The 22,317-nt window shown below is 43.3% G+C and overlaps 1 protein-coding gene across 3 annotated transcripts in view; it reads left to right on the top strand.

Moving 5' to 3' along the window:
* The first annotated feature begins 4,107 nt into the window (after positions 1–4,107).
* The window catches only part of NTRK3 (neurotrophic receptor tyrosine kinase 3), a 451,535-nt gene continuing 433,325 nt past the window's right edge, over positions 4,108–22,317 (top strand). For all 3 annotated transcript variants that reach the window (XM_003755530.4, XM_012542269.3, XM_023497019.2), the window contains exon 1: positions 4,108–4,412. In XM_003755530.4, the coding sequence (XP_003755578.1) occupies positions 4,165–4,412 (248 nt within the window). In that variant the 5' untranslated portion in view covers positions 4,108–4,164. The remainder of the gene's footprint in view (positions 4,413–22,317) is intronic.

Here is a 22,317-nt window from a genome sequence, read left to right as displayed (position 1 = left end):
AAAACTAGAGCCATCCAAAAGTGGAATGGGTTGCTTTTAGAAGTGGTAGATTATTCTTGTTGGAGGTCTTCAAGTACACATTAGAGTAGGGGTTTCCTTCATTTTCCAATTCTGAAATTTTGTGATTCTGTAGCCACTTTTTCAGATAAGGGGGAAAAATCAAGGCAATGTCACCTGGGAGTTCTCTACAGTTATCTATACAGGTTAGTTTTGTGAATAGGGAACCTTCTTTGGGACCATCAACTTCTCCCCTTTCCTTAGGATCAGATGCTACTGGCTTTTTTTTAAAAGGAGCTCTTAAGCTTTATTTTGCTTTCAGGAAACTTGGGTATGCTCTGTTGATCCAAAGGGATTCATTAACACAGGGTTTTTTCTTCTCTTTCTTTTAAAACATTTTCCTAAGAACTCATTTGTCAACATAGACTAGAAATGAAATCAAATTGTCCTTCAAAACTATAGGGAATGCTGAACTCAGACTTCATTCTCCCCAGAATCTGGCGGCATTTAAAGAATGGGAAATAGACAAGATGAGAGGGAGTTTCTTTTTTGTCAATGGAGACTTAATTCTTTGAGGCTGACTTGGGAAATTCAGACATGGAAAGCTGCCAAGTCCCACGGGATAACATCCCAAACCTGTTTGTGCTTTGGATTCCTTGATCCATATTGTCCCATTTAATTATGCAAGGACATCTGCTGAGACCTTTCTCCTTTTCCTCTGGGTCCCTGATCCCGGACTTATTTCTTTTAATTTCACAGGAACAGTAACCTGTTCCCAACTAATTTCTTTGACGCAAAGATCATACCAACTCATAGTATTTTAAAGCTAGAGGAGACTTTAGAGATGGTTAAAACCACATTTCTTACAGGAAGAAACTGAGGATCAGAGAAATTATAACTTGCCAAGGTCTTGTAGCTAGTTAGTGACAAATTGTGATTAGAATCCAAGCCTCTAGACTTCAAGACTAGGTTTCTTAAGGTTTCATTTCTACTATAAAGCTCTTCTCTAGGTTGATGTCTAAACTCAAGCATCCTCTATGCCATTTTCTATTTCAATTAAAAAATTGTGTTCCCTGGATTCCTAGCTGGTATTTTCACCAACTCTCCACAGGCTCTTTGAAGGTTTCTATTTTATTCTAACATCCAGGCACTCCCCCGTCTGCTCTGGCAATGTTAAAAAAAAAATCATAATTTTTAAAAGTGCTCCCCCTACCATCTCCAACAACCATTTTATTTCAAGGATGAATTAGAGACTGAGGGAAACTAAAACTGATACTAAACTTAGAACTGATTTGCATTCATCATTTGGGGGATACTCTCAACTACTGATATATAGCTGGTGGAAGAAGATGGTTCCCAGATATGTCTGTTGCTATCTCACAGAACTGGAAAAATTCAATATGCAGCTGTGCCTCAGTTTCTCTTTCTGGAAAAGAATGCACTAAAATTCACAGTGTATGTTGAACATAACAGGAGAACATGCTGAGACTATCCCCTGCTCTTTATAAAAGGACAGGTATGGGGTCAAAGGTTCCCATCTTCACAATGAATTAATTTCAGATTTTAAGGAGGATCCATTCATTGTCGCCTCCTGCTGGTGAGAAGCCAAAAATAAAAGATGCGTGACTCAGGCCATGAAGGCCATAGCAAGCACCCCTAATTCGACATCACCGGCACAGGGTTATTAGGCGCCGCGGATAAAATCCTCACTGAGGGGGAAGGAGGATATAGAACATGACATGAAGCCAAGAAAGTGCCTTTTATAGGCATGTTCTCAGTTCCCTTTTCCTTCCAAGTTTGCTCTCTGCGACAGTGCCACTCTCAGAGCCTCTGATGCTGTGGGTCTGCTTTGGGATTTGGCTGGTAGGACTCTACACCCTCCCACCCCCCACCGTCCCCCGCGGGCTAGTTGCATGATCAGCATTGGAATCCAACAGAGGGGGAGAAAAGAAATACATCCAGACATTGTAGCCAGTTGAATCCAGTTCATTTTGCTTCTCTTACTTTCTCTTTTCTTAAGTGGAAGGAGGAGATGTCTTTTCCCCGAGTGTAAATAGTGTGTTGTCTGCTGCAACTCCCCTAACCCTTTGCCTCTCTCGCTCTGGTAATATCATTGCTCAATTTTCCCTCTGCAAATAGATGCCAGCCACTTCCCTGGTGTTCAAAACAAAAATATTTCCCTATGTTACAAGGAGCACAGACCCTCTTCCACTCCCCACCACCCATGAGAGAACCTCGATTTTTAGAGAAATCTGAAGGCATTAATCAGAACGGTGTGTCTGGAGAAAAATTGTGCTTGTATTTTATCCGGGGGCAGGGGTATTCTAGGAAAGGACCCCGAAATGAGGATAGGGAAACCAATCTCTTTGCCCAGGCACAGAGCACAAGGCTACGGAAAAGCCGAACAAATTAAATAGGGCTCTCTGATCTGGTGGGGGGTTTGTGCTTGCCAAAAAATGCACTATGCATCTCAATTCGCTCTGCTGTTCATCTCACACACGGCTCTCCTGATGCCATTTCTGCCCTCGGAACGCAGTCTTTTCAGCACTCGGTTCTTCCTTTTCCATTACTGTTCACGTATGATCGAGGACTATACATACAGCAAAGGAACATCAGGGGGCTAAAGAAGTCCTCCTTTCCTAACTGAAAGCCCCGAAGAACACAGTCAGCCAGTGAACCAGCCACAGGCACTATACTTTCGCCCATTCCAGCGACAAACCCTCTTTATTATGGACATCATTATTAATAGTAATAGCAAGTCCTCTCGTTCTAAACTAGTCCCTTCACTGGCTCCTAGATCGCTCCAGGCTCTTCACTTTCCACTCCTCAATATTCTGGTCTATACAACTAAAAAGCACGATTTTTCTCAACCCCCTCCTCCCCACCTCCCGCCCCCGGCCTTTTCGTCCCCCCCCTGGAAGCCTTTCGCATCTGCGCCCCTGCTAACTTCCCTTCCTTCTTTTAGTCCGGATTGCAGCAAAATCTCGGAGCGCCAGGGCCAAAAAGTGAAGCCCATAGAAGCTTTCTCCCACATCCCCTCTCTCAACCACCCCTAACTCCCCATCAGTCCCAACCATTGCAATCCCAACTGGAACTTTTCCCCCATCCTGTTTCTGTTTCCCTACGTCTTCGGTCTTCAGCTGAGAAGCCGCCACCGCCGCCGCAGCTGCCGCTGCCGTTGCTGCTGATAGTGGTGGTGGTGATGGTGGTGGTAGTGGTAGTGGAGAGAAGCAAAGAGTGAGTGAGTGGGTGGAGAGAGGAGAGGAGAAGAGAGGAAAGGAAAGGAGAGAAGAGAATAGGAGAGAAGAGAACAGGGGAGAGGAGGGAAGAGGAAAGGAGAGAAGAGGGGAGGGGAAAGAAGCAGAGAGGAGAAGGGAGGACTGACCGAGAGAGGGGCGTGGGGAGCTGGGGAAGGGTGGGGGGAGATTCCGTTCTCTTGCTACTCCCAGCAGAGGAGGGGAAGGCGGGTAACTGGGGGTGGAATGGGGGAGGGGGGAGGAGGGAAGGGAAGGAGGGAGATGAGGAAGACGGTCCGATAACCCATCCCTTTCGGAAGGCAGCACTTGTCCATTTCTGCTGGCGCGCTGCAAGGCATTTGCTGTTGCTGCTGCTGCTGCAGCTCGGACTGCATCTTCCTCCTCCTCCTCCTCGGCTCCCAACGAGTGTGTGTGTGTGTGTGTGTGTGTGTGTGTGTGTGTGTATGCGCGCGCGTGTGTGTATGTGTGTGTGTGTGTGTGTGTTTTGCAGGTGTGTCAGTTTTAATTCTGCCCAGTAGGTGGGACTTGGTGACTTTAGCACCATTTTTTTTTTAATTTTTTTTTTTTTTTTTTTTTTTTTGCCTCCCCATCTTCTGTTGCAATCCTCACAAGTATCAGAGTCAGAGAGAGCGGCTTGATTACCAACCTGGAATCAACAAGGCAGCAAAGGAGCCCTATCCACCATGCATTTCAGACCGCTACTGTAGGGGAATTACCGCGTATCTTCCCGGCGGCCACGATGGTTCCATCCGCTGGAGGATTTTGCATCTGATCACTCGGCGTTCCAAAGGCAGAATTCCCCCCCCCCCCCCCCCCCCCCCCCCCCCCCCCTGTCTTTGTTTCCTTCCCCCCTTCTCCCCCCACCCCCTCCTCTCCTCCTCCTCCTCTTTTTTAGAAGCAGCAATCGGAGATGGATGTCTCTCTTTGCCCTACCAAGTGCAGTTTCTGGAGGATTTTTTTGCTGGGAAGCTTCTGGCTGGACTATCTGGGTTCGGTGCTGGCTTGCCCTGCGAACTGTGTCTGCAGTAAGACAGAGATCAATTGCAAGAATCCCGATGATGGGAATCTTTTCCCCCTCTTGGAAGGGCAGGATTCAGGGAACAGTAATGGCAACGCCAGCATCAATATCACGGACATCTCAAGGAATATCACTTCCATGTAAGTCAGTACCCCGGTCCTCTTGCTTTGCTCTCCCATCTTCTCCCTCCATCCCCCCTCCCCCGGGCGCACAGTAGTGCTTTGTGGGGTGTGTGTGTGTGTGTGTGTGTGTGTGTGTGTCTTTTGCCAGGGAAGATGCTAACGCAGTTTGCGTATTTCCAGGTGACTCCAGCCCGGGCTGTGAATGATCTTGTTATTTACTTGGTTTTTCCCAGCTCAGATTGTGATTGCGTCTCTTACAGCACCCTTGCCTGCCCTCTGCCCTCGCCCCCACCCTCATTATCATTCCAAGGAAGAGAATCGAATTTTCTGCCCCCACTAAATAGCAACAGTTTGGCCATGCTTAAGTAGGATAAAGTGAATGAGGTTTATTTAATTCCTCAGCGGTAGCAACAGCAGCAGCAGTGGCTGCTTAAGCTGGGAGAGCAGGAGCCAGACTTCTAGCTGTTCTAGATGATCCTCAATGTTTAACTGTTTCCTTTTTGAGGGAGGAAATAAGCAGAAAAAAGCCCGACATTGATAAGCAAACAAGTTTTCAGCTCTCGGGGCTTTTAGAGACTTCAGATGTGGATAGGATGTCATTCGTTGGCCACAGATACACAGATCTTTACCCTCTCCATCTCCTGATATTTTCCACCCCAGGTTCCCACGTTTTCATCTCACCACCTTTTTTTTTCCCACAGGACTCTTTGATTCCTGGGACCCACAAATTATATACCTTTTAAGTGTTTTTGGTTTTGAGATCCCCTCCAAAGGACTGCATTTTGTGAGCAATGGAGGTAGAAGGGGAAAGGGCAGGGTGTGTGAGTGTGTGTGTGTGTGTGTGTGTGTGTGTGTGTGATTGTCATTTAAACATCCTGAATCTATTTATTTGGAATATTGAACTTTGAGTGGTATTTGCCTGATTCAGCTTCATCTGAATCATACTTCTGGCTCATATCTGGGGGGCACCGTGGCCTTTTCCCTTTCTTCAAACTGTGTGTGTGTATGTGTATGTGTGTGTGTTTGTGTTTGTATAGAGGGTTGGGAGAAAGAGAGGGGGCAAGAGTGATGGAGTCTACTCAATTGGCTTTTTATTTTTGTAGCTGATCTAGTGAGTGAACTCCGATTCTTATTATCTTGATGAAAATAGAAATGTGATCATTTAGGGAAATCACTTCTCACTACTCAGATCCTGGAACTCCATACATGGGTGGAATTCTTTTTCTTGATAGCAAATCCAAGAAGGATTTGGACTGAAGTCACAGAGGATGTTGGGGGGGGGAGGCAGATTTCTGGGTTATTTTTCCAGTCAATCTTTAACCATTCCAGATCAGTAAGTGGGCAAAATGCTTTGGGTCTCATCCTTTCTAGAGATCCTCTTCTGCTTGGTCACAGTGTAATTGCTGCAAAGCCAGGAAAGAATTGCAGCTCTGTTCTCTTAAAAGCCCAGCCTTGTCACCTTCTTTGGCTAATGGTTCCTCCACACATGTAGTCTTGCTGTTCACAGACCTAGGGAACAGCATAGCCAAAGAAATGTCCCTAATTCCTGCCCCAGGAAATGAGATTGACCCATATCTGTGTTCTATCCACCCACTCCCATATTCCCCTCCAAACCCAGCTTGAAATGAAAAGAAAAAACAACAAGGTTGGCAGGGAGGGAAGAAGGGGAGGGGGCAAGACAAGCAGAATAGATGGAACTTGCTGGTCAGTCCATGGTTTCTCTTCTCTGCCCCTCCCTCCCTTCATATCACAGAATTCTCAGGATTCAGTAAGGGGGGTGGTGTAGAAAGGGAATCCTGATTTGCTTGGCTCCTCAGAGAAACTCAGATTTGGGGACATCTTGGGCAAGGATGATATTCGGGGTTTCAAACCCTTGGTCCATACTGAAGAGTGGGAGCATTGCATTGTCCAGAGGGCAGGAGAGAATGGAGCCCTGGGCAGCTCAATGTCAGCTCTTGGAAGCAGCTGAGATGGCTTTCAGTTTGCTCCCCGCATGTGGGGATGTGTGTATTTGTAGGAAAGCTGCTGGGAGAGATACTATTATGTAGGTTCTTTATATCCAGACAATGCTGTTTACTGCTTTGAAAATGAAAAAAAATGCCAATAAAATAGCCAGGGAGGGAAGAATATCCAGTACTGAAGGGAGAAGTTGAGTGTTGAGAGTTAGGGTAAAGGATCCTTTTAAAGTTGGAAGGCTGATAATGCTGCTGGAAGAGTTGGTGATGGAAAGGGGATTGGTATATTTGTCACAGTGTTTCACCTCAGCTCCACAGCTGAATGTCCTGTAGAATGAAGAGAGGGGACATGAGGTCTGAGTGACACTGTGACTGAGGGGAACATTGTCTCAGGACTCCTCCTGGTCAGAAATCAAAGACCCCCTTTCTCCCAAGTCAGTTCTAATACCCATTTGAGGTTATCACTCAGGACTTGGTTTCTAGGAAACTGGCCTGATTGATTGGATTTTCTGTTGGGTTGGCCAGTAGAGGACTATCATGGATCAACTCATTTAAAGTCCAGTGAGTACACTGTTAGTATTTATTTTTCACTCCCCTGGGGAGGGAGCACTGTTTTAGAGATAGTGTTAAAGCCAAGATAAACAGGGGAATTTAGGCCCACATAAATGCCAGGAGAGTCCTGGAAAGGTTGGCAGGGGAAAGAGAATGGAGGGGAATAAAGGAAGAGAAAGGAAAATGCCTGATAGTGATCTTCCTTATTCTCCACAGTCTTCAAGCAGACAAGCTTCTCCAAATCCTGTCCTGAGGAAAGGACTTCAGCTGAAGGATGTTGAAGGAGAAAGTCTCCTTTTTCAGTCTTTGTGATTTTTATTATATATAATCTGGAACATATGTATGTGTGATTGGGAGATGGAGTAAGTGGGACTCCCAGGCCCTGTCCCAGACCCCACCCCAGGCCCAAGGTCTTGGTGCTGTTTTAGGGATAGACTATATAAAAGGCTTCAAGGATGGTGGATGCCCAGTAATTATCATATTAGTTGTTGATGCTAAAGGATTTTCTCTAAGTGACTTTGATATAGTTCACTTTGGGTATGGGAAAGAGGCTGAGGCAGAAAGGTCAAGTTTAAACTCACGGCTTCTAGGCTGTCTTTAAGTCTAGGCTTGAGGGAGCCAGATGTGGACAATTTTTTAGCTTCATCTCATGTTTCTTGACTTGGGGTGAGAGATAATCTGGGCCTTCTTCTTTAAGGAGCTAGGCTTTGTGAGGAGGGAAGAGAGGAAGGGAGCATCTACTGCTGGCTCATAGCAGGCAAAACCATCACCCCAGAGACTTCTCGAGGTCTCTTAGGATCCTGACTTGAAACTGTATGGCAGAAATTTTCTGTCTGCCCACAGTATGAACGATGGTATCAACCCATCTGATGAAAAACACCCTGACAAAGTCTGGCCATACAGTTATAGGATCATAGATCTCCAGATGAAAGGGACTTCAGGGGTCATCTATTTCAGCCTCCTTATTTTATAACTGAGGAAACTGAGGCCAGAAGAGGTTGTAGACATCAAAGGTGGGATTTGAACCCAAGTCTGCTGACTCTAGAACCAATAGTCTCTCTAATAAATGTAGCCACCTCCATAGCTCCATCAGGCATTAGGGACATCCCTTACCAAGGTGCGGTGGTGGATAGTCCTCCTTGCCGTGAGATTATCAGAAAGAGGTCCAGCTATTGTGGCATTCTTGGCATCTTTGAATCTAAACAGTTCATCTCTTCCTCATCAACTTGAGCTCTCAGTACACTAACTGCATGCCTGGCAGGAGGAATATACTCTGTTCTTCTATTCCCATATCCCGCCACAAAGGCAAGAAGAGTGTTTGGCACATGGATGACAGTGCCTGGACTAGCTCCCATAGGTTCCATCCCTTAGCCAGTCTTGAGTCTGAATGGTATATTCCCCATGGCCAGTCTGAGAGTGAGGGGAGGGTATTCTTGACTTAAGAGTAGGTACACATCTGCCACATCACGCTGGCACCCTGAGGATGTGCTGCTGTTTTTGGCCATCAGGAACCTGTGTAATTGTCTAGCATTGGAAGAGTCACCATATCCCACCCACATAGCCACCCCAGTGGCTTGGATTGGACATTGTAATTCCCAAACTGGGACCCGTTTTCCACTCCCCACCTACCAATGGGGTCCATCCCCTAGAGTTTGGCAGCTGTGGGTCTGCTGTCTGTCTGCTCCCTCTGGCTTCCTGCAGATTTAGCTCATGTCATCTGTTGGCTGTGTGAATGCTCATTTAGAATCTAACAAAAAGCCTGGCTATTGAGCATCCTGCCCTGCCCAGTTCTTTGCCTCCTATTCTCCTTCAAGAGTTAAGGAAGTCACAGCTGTGGCTACCAGAAGAGAGAACTGATGTCTGGGGGAGAATTAGGAAGTAAGTGAGCCAGGCCAAAGGAGAGCTATATCTTGGATTGAAAAGAAGACAGACTTGAGCTTAGGAAACAGAAAGAGGTCTGAGCTACTGCCCGAGTGAGAAGGATCTTTTGGGTGCTGGTATTTGGGGGTCACTCATAGGAGCTGCCTTTGTTGTACCGGAAGATGTAGAATGTTAAAAAGTATCATCGTGTCTCTTTTAGGGGTGTCTCCTGTTGGCTCACAGTTGAAGGATGGAATTCTGGGGGTCCAATGGCTGGGAAGTACTCTTAGAAGCAGGAAGGGACATGGGCCTCTTTGGGTCTCTGCTCTCTCCATTCCATGATGAAGAACTGCCACAGGGCTTTAACTTTGGAATTTGGGGGCTATCCTTGTGGACTTGAGTCTCCAGCTGTCTTAGGGCCAGCAAACCATTCCTGGGGAGGCTATCTTTGAAGGCTTGCTTGCTTCTTGACTTTGCCAGCTCTGTGGGAGCTCAGTGGAGAGCAGCTGGATGAAACCAGCTCAGTCTGGACTTGGCTTAGATGCAGCCTCTTCACCCTCCCATGACAATGCTGCTGGCCCAACTTCAGGCCTTGGAAACCAGAAATCTAACCTCTCTTATGTACAGCTTTTGTGGACATTTGGGGACTCAAGCCTCATGAGACACATTTCTCTCTTCTCTCCTCCCACTCCATACATACATGCATAAAGCCTAGGTTTCTGCCATGACTGTTACTGTTCTGGGGATGGTGGTGGGGGCACAAGTAAATTTTTGTAATTTATTTCTTTAATGGGGGGGTTAAAGTTATACCATTCCCTTTGGTACCCCACTATCACTCAAATCCCAGGTTGTAATGCTCATTGTGAATTCTAGATGCCCAGTTACATAGTTGAACCCCTTTCCACATTCTGAAGTGGGGTCAGGGAAGCCTTTGGAGGTCCTTCGAACAGACTAGAGGTCTTCCTGGCACTATGACTACATACTGGTCAGTCTATGGCACTACCATGGAGTCCCCTTCCTGACATCTGTTTTCATTGGCTCATATGAAGCAGTTCAAGGAGTTGGGCCATCTCCATCTGCCTTTTGGTGTCTAGGGAACTGGAAATAACGAGTTATAGCTGAAAGAGTCTGAAAGCTGGAGGTCAGACCTGGGTTCCAAGTGCAGCTTAGCCATTGTATGATCTTGGGTAAGTCAATGAATTTTTCTTTCATCTGTCTCTTCATTTGAAGAATGAGAGGAAAGGATGAGAGAGACAGGGGCGATTCTGTAATCTAGGATGAGATGAACTCATCATTTTGATTTGAACTCATTTGAACTCAATTCCCAGAGGCCCCGCGGAGACAGTTTTGCTTATGGTCACAAGAGATCGTAAACAGTAGGGATTTGACCCTAAGTCTTTGACTTCTATTCTCTGCTCTTTTTTAATGTATCTTGCTTCCCAATGGACCATGCCAGTTTTCAGGAATCTGTGTCAAGAGGTAGAGTTCCTGAGAGCAGAACTATTTGAGACTGGTGTTTTTTCTTATAATATTGTTAGTAGGTGGGAGTGAAATGATGGTGGGAGAAATTGTGTTCCTCAATTGACTGTTTTTGGCTTTTCATTTCCCTTCTCATCTCACAGAAAATGCCCAAATATCCTCTGGGCTGATCTCTCTACACCAGAGCTCCATGACTATCCAATATTAACTTGGGATTGCCAATTATGCAGGAGAATCTAAGTGTCAAATTGTGGAAAGAGCCACAGTTAGTGAACTTATATACCTAAAGTACTTTGTAAACCTCCAGTACTATGTAAATATTGGCTATTATTATTGTTGTTGTTGTTGTTGTTGTTGTTTGGAGCTGAGTTCAAATTCTGGCTTTCTTTTTATTATTTGGAATTAAGGGAACTGAGCTCAAATCTTAGATCTCTCACAAAATAATGCCATTGGGAAGGTCACAACTTCCCTGGGTCTCATTTTTCCATGTAAAATGAGTATTGTATTAGATGACTTTTGAAATCCCTTCCAGCCCTAACTCTATAATTCTATGAAATTCCTTATACATTTTGGTAATAATAATAATAATAGCTTGCATTTAGATAGCACTCATGGGATCCTTGATTGAGAGCTAGAAGGGATCTTTGAAACCTTCTAGTCCAATCTCCTTGGTTACAAATAAGGAAACTGAGTCTCAGAGTGATTAAGTAAACTTCTCTAAAGTCACACAGCAAGTCAGTGGCAGAACTGGGATTTGAAATTGGATGCTAATCCTTTTTCCTGTCTATCATAATTCCCCTTAAATTTTGTGATTAATATAATTATAAAATGTGCTCCTTTGTGTTTCCTTATAACTACTCTTAAACTTAAAAAACATATTAGGAAACTGAGGCTCATTTAGATATCCTGGGTTACATGGGGAACATAGCAGGTGTCACAGCCAGAAATCTTTAACTTGCCAGCTTTCCATGTTCTCCCAAAGCCTTATTCATTTAGGGAATTGGGTTTGTTTTGTTTTGTTTTTGTTTTTGTTTTTACTTTTTGTACTGGGTATGAGCTCACTAACCAGGATATTATCCACCTGCTGTTAATCTGTGAGGACTAAGAGGATGAGCCCTTCCACACCAGGCAGCACCTACTAAAACAGTCTCTTGGGCTGGTGTGTGTTGGGTTGGAAAGGAACTGGATTTGAGGTGAGAATGTGTTTTAGGACTCTGTTACCCTCCCTGGAGCAGTAAACTGGGTAAAATGTTAGTAATCCATCTGGGATGGGAATCATTTTAAGGGAGAGGAGAGGTGTTGGGTAGAGTATTCCACATACAAATGTTCTCTTCTTGGTCATGAAGCTTTCTGTCCTTTTTTTTCTCTCACTATTACTTCTATCATTCTTATGTTTGACAACTTTTGAGGAAGGGTGATAGTTAACATTTATTAAGTGCTGTGCTAAGCATTGGGACTATAAAAATGGCAACAAGCAGCAGTTCTTGCTTTCAAGCAGCTCACAGTCTGAGGTATAGGGCTCCCCAGTGGTCAGCCAGTAATTTAAAGATGAGACCATGGAGCTTGTGTCCCCTCACTTAGGAAAAAAAGAGGCTGGGAAGTTTAGGTTATCTGTCCCTCACCTATCTGTGGAGTACCAATAATAAATAATAGCTTCTTTATCTAGTACTTTACATCTCTCCTCCACTAATCCTCACAATGAATTTGTGACAATAAGTAATAGAGGTAACATTTGTTCCTATTACAAATGAACATACTGAGGTCTAGATTGATGTTTTATTTGACTCAATCTGTGATTTCTCCTCCTTCCTCCCTCCCCAACCTTCCTTGCCCCATCTTTCATTCTCACAGCTACAACCTTACAATGGATTCAGACAACAACAGGATATAAAGTAACAGACCAAATCCACGGCAGCTGGTAGTATCTGCGAGCTGAACTACTTGGGACTGCTGGTTTTCCTTGATATATTTTTGGTAGATAGGATTTAAATGGTGGGGCGCAGGGGATGGTGCTCCTCGATTGGCTGTTTTTGGCTTCTCATTTTCTTTCTCTTTACAAAAAATACCCAAATGTCCTTTGGGTCGTTCTATCCATGCAACAACCCTATGACCATGACCAGTCCTTATCTCTTGGGGCTTCCAGCTTTGCAGCAGAAGCCTCTTCATCTTTCATGCTTATGTCAGCTCTTCCTACACATACTTTGCTCCTCTTGGCAGTTAGAGGAATGACCAAGTCCCCTGCTATAGGTCTGGGTTATATACAGCCGTGTTTGTCCAGCCATCTCTAACGGAACATGGGTTACTGAAGGGTAGGGACAGGGTTTTTGTTTTTCTTTGTATCCCTTGAATTTAGCACATTACTTGGCATAAAGAAGGCTCTTTATAAGTGCTTGTTGACTTACTCAAAATGGCAGTTCTGCATCGGGCAGCTCACATCCTTGGCATCTATAGGGATAGGTTTTGCTGGACATGGTTGGGTTGGGCAGGAATTCTGATGTTCCCTTTGATGTGCTCATTCTTTGCCAAGGACTTATTGGTTGAAAAGAGGCAGTGTGGGGGAATATATGCATTTTTGTTATTTCTCTAAAACAGCAAGATTTTGTCAGAGAAAATAGATGTTGTGGTGGGAAGAATGGACACCTATTGGCGCCACTATTGATGATCAGTTTGTCTTCTTGAGCTTTAGTTCCCTCATCTATTACATAAAGAGGATAGGCTAGGTGATTTCCACCGTGCTAATATAGGAGCACCAGACAAGACTTGGGACTCTTGAGAATATTTCTCTATATCCAAAATGAAGGAAATGGATCATATAATCTTTAAGCTTTGTTGGTCCTGATATTGTATGAGATTCAATGACTGGGAGAGGTCCTGCTAGGCAATTGCTAGAAATTCTTTGATTCACATTCTCTAAGACTGGAGGGGCTGGATACATACCTACAGTGAGCAAGGGGATGGTGGCTGTTGTATGTCTCTACCAGGATCAGCTTTATGATAAGGTTTCCATCTGCTAAATGGTTATGGAAGTAAGTACCCTCTGTTGAACGGCACAGTAGCATGATCAGGTGGAAAGAATCTAGGAAACCTGGGAGCCTTTGCTATTCATTGACCATGTGAACATGGACATATTGTTTAATCTTTCTAAGCCATGATTTCCTTGTCTGTAAAAAGTGGGGCTTTCACTAGGCCTAAGGTCTCTTGCAGTTCTGTTCTTCACCAGAACTCTGCAAATCTAGGTCACATTAGATGTTTTAAGAGTCTTTCTGGCTTAAAACTTTCCTGAATGTATGTTTCTCTGAGCTGTAGCCAGTTCTATGAGAGGTTAGCAGAGTGATCTTGGACATATCATTTCCTTTCCTCAAACCTCAATTTTTCTCACATAGTAAGAAAGCAGATTAGCTGAGTTTAGCCTTATCAGTAATGGATTAAATTTGGAAGCATTAGAATTTTTGAAAAAGCCAGGAAAATATTGGTTTTTCCTTGGGGGAATCTGCAGATCCAAGATGTTTTGTCTCCTAGGGAGGCTCACCTTCAATTCTGTCCTGGGTAGACTTAACCTTTTCTGGGAATATACCAAAGGAACCCCTTCCCTGGAGGTTCAAGCCCAAAGGAAGAAAAACTGGAGGAAATAGGTTTTCTATTCAGTAGAGCTTTTAAGTATCTTCAGGGAATACCCCCAGTGATTTCCATTTCTGGTTTGTAGAATTCTCAAGGAAAGCTGAGAAATACCCGATTGACTTTTCCTTGACCCTGAGGGTACTGGGTGGCTCTGTCAGCTTGACTTCTTACTCTATTACGCTTCCTGCATGTGTTTTCTTTTATTCTCTGGCTCAAGACATGTTATTTTCTGTTTCAATTTAAAACTTCCTCATTTTAGAAATAAAAACCTTATTTGATGACTTATCCAAGATCTCCTTGCTAGATAATGGCAAAGAAAGGACTAGGATCAAGGCTTTTAGAATCTCAATTTAGTTTTCTTTCCACTACCTCACTTGCTGAACAGATATATGTATTTTCTAAGGACTCTTCTGGGGATGGTCTCCCTTACTTCATAGCCCAGCCCAATTCTTGTTCTCTGTGACTCCTAAAACCCAGAACCTCCCTTTTGCCTTGGTATTCCCTAAGGGTAAGGTTTCCAAATTCAGTGTCCCCAGAGGCAGCTCTGTGAGGCTGCCAGCCCCTGAGGGCTCCTTTCACAGCCCACGCTAATTAGAAATAAATCCAAAGGTTGAGTTTATGCAAAGCAATATTTATAGGGAAAGGGTAGAATTTGAAGATTCAGCATAGTCTCTGGAGTAGAGCTCTTCTCCCCCCCTTGTCTCAATTCTGGCAAATTTCCCAACAGAAGTGTCTCAGGAGCTTGGAGCAGAGACACCTGGGGTTATAAAATAGAAGTTTTCTGGTACTCATTTTCTCTTAGGAAATTCCGAAACTCTTTTGAATGGACCAAAGGCAAATCTCAATGGCTTTTCTTCTTGGTTTCAGTTTGTTCTTTCATAAAATTAGAGAGCCAAGGTTGATGATCTTCCCCCTCTAATGTTTCTTAATTATGATTTTTTAGGGAAGTGGGTTCTTTTGGTAAATACCCATGCTGTTTCTAAAGTCTTTCCTAGGGCAACATGGGAAAGGGATGAGATAGAATCAGGTTAGCAAAATGAATAAGGATAGATAGGTAAGGGAGAATATATTAAGCAGTTGAGACCAGCCGGATTAAAAAGTGAGTGGAGACTGCTTCTTTGACTCTATCTTAACTTCCTTCTCAACTTCACAAAATAATAGATCTGGAAGTAACCTAAGAGATCATTTGGTTTTTCTGCCTGACAACATAAGTGCATTTGATGCGGGAAAGATTCCAATCTTTGATTCCCAACCCCCCCTAAGCTAATGTAAATTACCCTTTGACTCACAAATCCTGGTCCCTTTGAATTCCAATAGAAGGTCCGGACCTGTCCCAGCCCCACCCCGACCTGAGCCAACTTTGGGGCTACACCCCCTCGAGCTAAGCCCCTCGAGCTAAGTCTCCAACTTAAAAGGACCACACTGGGAACCCCTCTTTGCAGAGATTCCAAACATGGTTGCCATGTGAGGACCCTCTGTCCACTGGACCCTCTGTCCAGTGCCCTCCTTATCTCTACCTTCACCTATCTCCTACTTCTAAACTCAGTAATAAACCTCTTTTATTAATCTAGCTCTCTGGGCCAATAAATGCTTTTATTGGGAATTCCGGCCGGCTACTAGACCTCAAATACCGCCGTATCCTTGCGCCGAATCCAAGGGGGTTGCAGGGGAACTCTGTTTGACTCCCTGTACCCCAAACCCGCCACTAGACCTCAACTAAACCCTAATTTCATTTAGGTACCCAAATGTAGACCTCAACACATGGTCTACACCTCAACATTCGGTTCCTGACCTCAACACATTCACACATACAGGAAAGTGACTTGTTAAAAGTCACACAGCCTGGGACTGAATTTAGATTTTCTGAATTAAAGAAATCCATAATCCTTTTGATGACACAATACATTCTTAAAAACTTGTTCCCAAATGGAAACTCTCTTCTCTGGGATCCCTGCCCAACTGGGTTCCCCTTTTTTCTTGATGACCCTTCTCCAGTGAAGTTTTTCAAGCTGCTATCTGGTGTGCTTGGGTTTTTGAGGTCAGAATGGCCACCATGGCAGATCAAGTGTTAGCAGGATCTGGTGCAACATCAGAACTGTTCCAGGCTTAAGTTTCCATTGGCTTGAGGCAGCATTATGCTGCTAAATATCCAATGGCCAGAGAGATCCTGGCATTCAGGTCCTTTCTCTGGATGATAAAAGTCCCTGGGAAAAAGTTTCATGGGAGTTCTGGACACCTAGATTTTGAAATAGAGCTTCTTTCCAGATGGGTAACCAATGACCCTTGCAGAATTGTCTCACTCTTTTTCTTATTGATTGAGAATGCCGCCCCCCCCCCTTTATTTTTACTGGTTATCTTGGAAGACTGTAGATTTCCCCTGACTATGGTCTCTGGCTCTCACTCTCTCCAGAACCACTTGTACCAAAGGGATGGAAATTTCTTTCCGTGGATCCCCATCTTGTGGCATGAGCCGTGAGATAGATGTATAGTAACTCTGGGAGGCAAAAAAAGGTAAACTTTTCCGATGGGAGCATGATAGGTAGAAATTGTCCTTTTCTGAAGGTCAGAGGAAGTTTGGGGATCAAGAAGATCATTCAAAAACAGAATCAAAGTGTGTTTGAGTTAGAAGAGCACTTAGATCATCTGATCCCATCTCCGCTTTTCTAGAAGAGGAAGCTAGGGTCTGGGGAGGTAGCGTTCCAGGTGATTCCGGCTCCAGCAAGTTAGTTGCAGATCTAAACTAGAACCCGGATCTCCTAATACGGTTCTGAGCCTTATTCTCTCTGTTTTTTTTTTTTTTTTTTCTTTTTTTCTTTTTCTGAGACTTTTATTAAGGCCCTTTGCCAGCAGCTGTCCTGGGGTCTGTGGAGTTGGCAGCCCTTTCAGGGAATGGTTTCTGGGGAGAGCTCTGTGGAAAATTCCTTCAATGGCTCCCAGCAATCTCTGGGAGAGATAGAGGCTCTGTTTTGGGGAGAAGGAAAGAGTTTTTCTGGATCTCCCTCTCCTTTATCGACTGCTCAAAGAAGGCATCCCTCTGCTTATTGCGACGGTCTTCCATGACAGGCTTGTAGGGCGGGTAGCAATGGCTTCTCCTGCACGTTCTCTATACACCTGGTCATTCAACTGCAAAGGCTTAGTAAATGTGAAACGGCAACAAACGAAATCCCGAAGGCATCTGCATTCGGCTTGTCATTTTTTTCCCTAAAAGCGAAGCACGAAGCGGCCACTAGAGGACAGTGCTGCGCATGAGACGGTCTATCTGCAGGTGGAAGCTAGCAGAGGGAAAAGGAGATGAATCTTATGGGGAGTGTCCGTCCCATTCCTAAAAGCCCTCGGGGAGTCCGCCCGGGCAGGGAGTGAGGACGTTAGCGGGAGCTGGCACGGCGTCCACACTGTCGCCAGGGACGAACGGGTCAGTTTCCTCTTGGAATTCTCTTCTGCCTCTTTGTCAGTCGGAGTCACTCCAGACCAGCTTCCTCCATGAAATGTTCCCGACCACCTGAACTCACAGTGAGTTCTCTCTGGTCTGAACCAAAGCGATGATTCCTTGGCTGTGGGGACCAGTCACGGCGGTCCCTGGTCATGCTCCGCCTTGGCTTGCTGTTTGTCGCCTTGCAGGGGTGTACTGGTCTCAGTTAGACTGTAAGTTCCCAGAAGGCAGCAGGGACTTTTGCCTTGTACTTTTCCTAAATGTTTTTTAAGCACCTAGGACAGTGCTGGGAAGGCCACAAGTGCTTGGGAAACTCGTGTTCTAAAAAGAGTGAGAAGGACACTTGGAGAGATGACTGCTGAGATCCTTTCTCTCTGACATTAGGAGAGCCTGTGTTCTTGTTCTCTTAATTCTTTCCTCTTCTTCTGACATTCATAGTCATATATATACACACACACAACTAAGCACTTGATTATCTAGTCAATGTGTTGTAGAGTCTTATAGTAGTTTTCAAACGTACTAGTTCTGTCTTTCCCAACTGAGTGAGAATTCCTTAAGGGAATTCTCTCTGTGGCTCAATTACCTTTCTCTTTCTCAATCTCATCTCTCTCTATTATCTCTATCTCTATTTGCCACTGGCAACTTAGGATTTATTGATAGAAGGAATATCGAGGTCCAGAAAGCCTCATTTTACTTATTTTTAAAGTTAAAGTATTTTGTTTTTCTCCAATTACATGTAAAAACAATTTTAACATTTTTTTAAACCACTTTTGAGTTCAAATTATCTCTCACTCCTCCTCTCCAACTGCCTCAGTGAGAAGGCAAGAAACTTGATAAAGGTTATAAATGTGCAGCCATGCAAAATGTATTTCCCTCCCACAAAAAACACAAAAACCTCATTTTACAGAGGAAGAAACAAGACCAGTGAGTTGGAGTGGCTTTCTCAGAGTTATTGAGGAAGAGTTTGGATTTGAATTCAAATCTTTCAGTTGTAGATTCTAAGTCACTGCTATATCCTAGAGAGACTATCTCCAGTGCCTTATTCTGGCATAGCACTGAACATACAGTAGGGGCTTAGTAAGTAACTCTTGCTTTCACTCTGTTTGACTGTAATAAAATATGGAGGTTGATGACCTTGCTAAGATTCTACTGTTCCTTATATATCTGCAAGATCTAAGTCTTAAGGAGCACTGTGGCATGGCTCACCTAAGTTTATACTTAGAAGACCTAGGTATAAATTCTAGTTATGCATTAATAAGATCTCTAACTTGAGTCATGTTGGTTTATGTCTTGGTGCCTCAGTGTATGACATGGAGCTGGTCTCAAAGCCAGGAAGGCATGGATTCAAGTTTAGTTTATGACATATCTGGCTATATGGTGGGGCAAATCACTTAACTTCTCAGGGCTCTAGTAGCTAAGTCTACAAGATGCAGAGAAGGTGGTAATCTGCTTTGGTAGAAGGAGTTTCCTTGACTGTTCTTATGCCAGTAAAATCAGTATGTGTGTGTGTGTGTGCAAGAGTGTAAATGTGCACACACATACAATGCAATATGGGGATACAATGTATCTAAAGTCATGAGAATCCCAAATGATTCTAAACTTTTTGTTCTCATGAATAGTATGAAGTCCAGAGTGCCTAGAGTCTCAACACTGTGGAATGTGTTATAAAAAAAATGAAGATTAACTAGAAAGCCAATATTTCTAGACTTTAATTCAACTCTAATTTAATTTACCATGATAAGTTCACAAAAAAATTACCTATTCTAACATTTTCTCTTTATAAAGCTGAAATTCTTTTTGGCTCCTCTTCTTTCTTCATCCTTTCATATCTGATTATTCACCAAGTCCTGTGAATTTGTTCTTTGGCTTATCTCTAGAATTTGATCTTTTCCATTGCTATGGCTGTCTCTCCTAAGCTAGGATTACTTCTATGGCCTAAACCTGTTCTCCCAGCTCTTCCTTTCAATCTGTCTTACATGCCACTGCCAGACTGGTTCTTTTCATATACTACTTTTCCTCATGTCCAATGAGCTACATTCCTTTCCCTTTTTCATAGACATTCAATAGCTCCTCATTGCTTATAGGATAAAGTAGAAATAGCCCCAAATTCTAGGCATGACAGGATATGATCTTAACCTAATCTTCCAATAGTTCCCTTAAATCTTATCCTCTGTTCTAATTAGATCACTTTCTTCACTCTCTCTAAACATACCATGTTTATTTTCACATCCAAGTCTTAATGAAGTGCCATTCTCATCTCCTATCTATTCATCAAGACCCAGCTCAGTTGCCATCTCCATTATAAAGATCATCCCGTTTATGGTGATCCCTGGCTTATCTGAATTCCTAAAGCATTATTGTTTATATCAGTGTTTACCAACTATAGTCTGCTGACGCTAGCTTGACAATATTTTATCAGTAATCCTCCCCTCACTAAACAAAGGTCTTTCCTTTTTAAAACCTATTAATTAAAAAAAAAAACTATTTGACCTTTCCTTTCCCCTGAAATTTATACTTCCCATTCTAAGTTCCCTTTATCTCTCTGACTTCTTAGCTGCTAAGAAACAAGGCATAGAAACTATAGAGGTAAGAGTAGTTTAATTATCTGGTACTTTATTATAGCTTAAGGAATATAGCTTGAATTGGGAGTCATTGGTTTGTATGGCTTACCTTGGAAGTGACCTTGGCTATTGTTCAATGTTACATGTGTGCCTGTGCTACTTGAGACCAGGGATTGAGTTTTATTTTTGTATCCTTAAAAATACATAACATAGAATTCTGAACATAATAGAAACTCAATGAATACTTACTGAATGGATAAAATTAATTGGTAAAGGGAGAGTGAGAGTGAGTATATGAAAAAGTGAAAATTATTAGTATTTTGCAAACTTAGAAGTTATTGCAAGGTCATAGAATATGATGCCAAGAAGATATAAATTTATTTAGGGCATAGACTATTTTCAATTTTGTCATTGTATCAGTAGAGCTTAGTAAGGTGCCTTGTACCTAGTAGGTATTAAATAAATGCATCTTAAATGAACACAAATGAGAGTAAATGAATTCAGGGTTTGGGGGAGGTTTGGGAACAAAGCAAAGTGAAGGCAGAAAGGAAGGATGAGATGAGAACCAGATTTCCAGATAAGGATGTGAGAGAAGAAGAAAAGCACAATTAAAATATAGTCTTATCTTGTGGGTTTAGAAATCATCTAGGCTCCAGTTATTGGAGATTTCCATAGGAGGCTTCATAGAGAACTCTTGATCCTGAGGACCTAGGTCAGTAATGATTCAGCAATTCCAGGTCCACAATAGATGCTGCCATCTAAGATTCCACTAATTATTTTTCTGTTCTCACTTAGGGTCTTACTTGGCTGATAAAATTGGTCTTGCACGGCAGCAACAAATACATGGAAAAGGTGGGGAGGGCTCTTCTAGTGCCTAGTATGGTACTTTCCTTATACTAGGCAATAAATGTTTCTTAATTTGAGTGGGATGTCTCCAGAAACGTAGAAAACCTTGGATTGTTTTAACAGCTCAAATTCATTAGTTGCAGGACATGCCACTAGAGGGCACTAGACCATGGTTTATTTAGAGAAGGGTGTTGTATTGTCCCCCTATTGTGATTGTGCCTTTAAGGCAGGTGCTGGCAGCAACCTAGACCTGTAGCAAAGCCAAGGTTTCTGCGTATACCTGCGTGGGCATGTGGAAGTTGTGAATCTGTCACCACTTGATTCAAACAAAGCCCAGAGCACTGGGCCTGATTTCTGAATCCCTCCTCCCTTGCTGGAAAGCTGGAGTGGTGACACAGCTTAAGAACTATGTTGGGACCTTGTGTTCCCTAACCAGTTATTTTACTGCCAGATGAATGCTCTATTGTCACCTTTCAGTAGGGGACAAAGTGACACCCAGTGGCTAGGATGGAGAAAAGCAAGTGCTTTCTTATGGTGTTATTTAATTTTGTTGGTCCAGATCAGTCCAATCTTGTGATAATTGTTGCTGCTGAGTTGTTTTCCACTTGTAGTTGACTGTGACCCCATTTGGGGTTTTCTTGGCAAAGATACTGGAGTGGTTGGCCATTTCCTTCTTGAGCCCATTTTAAGATAAGGAAACTGAAGCAAACAGGATTAAATGACTTGTCCAGGGTCACACAGATGGATTTGAAGTCACTTTTGACATGACAAGAAAGCAGCTAAATACAAGAAGAGGACTGTGTGTGTGTGTGTGTTTTAAAATGATTTCTTTTCTTCTCATACTGAACTGGTAAGAAATGGTCCTTTGAAGGTGCTAGTTGTATGAGTTTGAAAGGGGTTAAACCTGTCTTTGGAGTCCTGGAGCAATGGCAGGTGGTCAAGGCTGGAACATCCAAGTGTGCTAATGATCAGTTTAATCCTTGCCAGTGAAATCTGCTAGAAAAAGAGCAGTGTTTTTGTAGAGGTGGAAAAAGAACTGCGTTGGCTGAATATGTCTTAGCAATCCCAAAATTCTTCTCTTTTCAAGTTATTGGAGTACAGTAGAAAGAGGTAGAATGGTATAATAGAAGTTCAAGTTTTCCCTCTGATACTTTTAGCCTTTCTGACCCATGGGCAAGTCACTGAATTTCTCATTTCCCTGTAACTAAGAGTTTCTGAGAAGGTCCTTATCTGCATCAGTGGAGTCCATTTTCACACCTGAAGTTCCTTCTACCAATGGAATTCTATATCTGGACCATTATTGTCATCATCATAATAGGAAAAATTCATAAGGAGCATTGCAGTGTATTGTTAAGAGGCCAAACTGAATAGGGAACTGAGAGATCTGGGATTCAGTTTGAATTCTGCCACTTTCTATTTGCATAACCTCTGGCTGTATTATCTCATCTTTTTGGGTCTTAGTTTTCTCGTCTGTAAAATGAGGAGTTTGAATTCGTTTTCCACGTTCCTTCCAACTTAAAATATCTATGATTTTATGCTTCTATATCATAGACATCATGATCTAGTCCTGGTATCGTGTGTGTGTGTGTGTGTGTGTGTGTGTGTGTGAAGGAATCACTGTA

The sequence above is a fragment of the Sarcophilus harrisii genome, chromosome 2 (genome assembly GCF_902635505.1).
Source record: "Sarcophilus harrisii chromosome 2, mSarHar1.11, whole genome shotgun sequence".
Lineage (NCBI taxonomy): Eukaryota > Metazoa > Chordata > Mammalia > Dasyuromorphia > Dasyuridae > Sarcophilus > Sarcophilus harrisii.
This window is presented reverse-complemented; position numbering and strand designations above follow the sequence as displayed.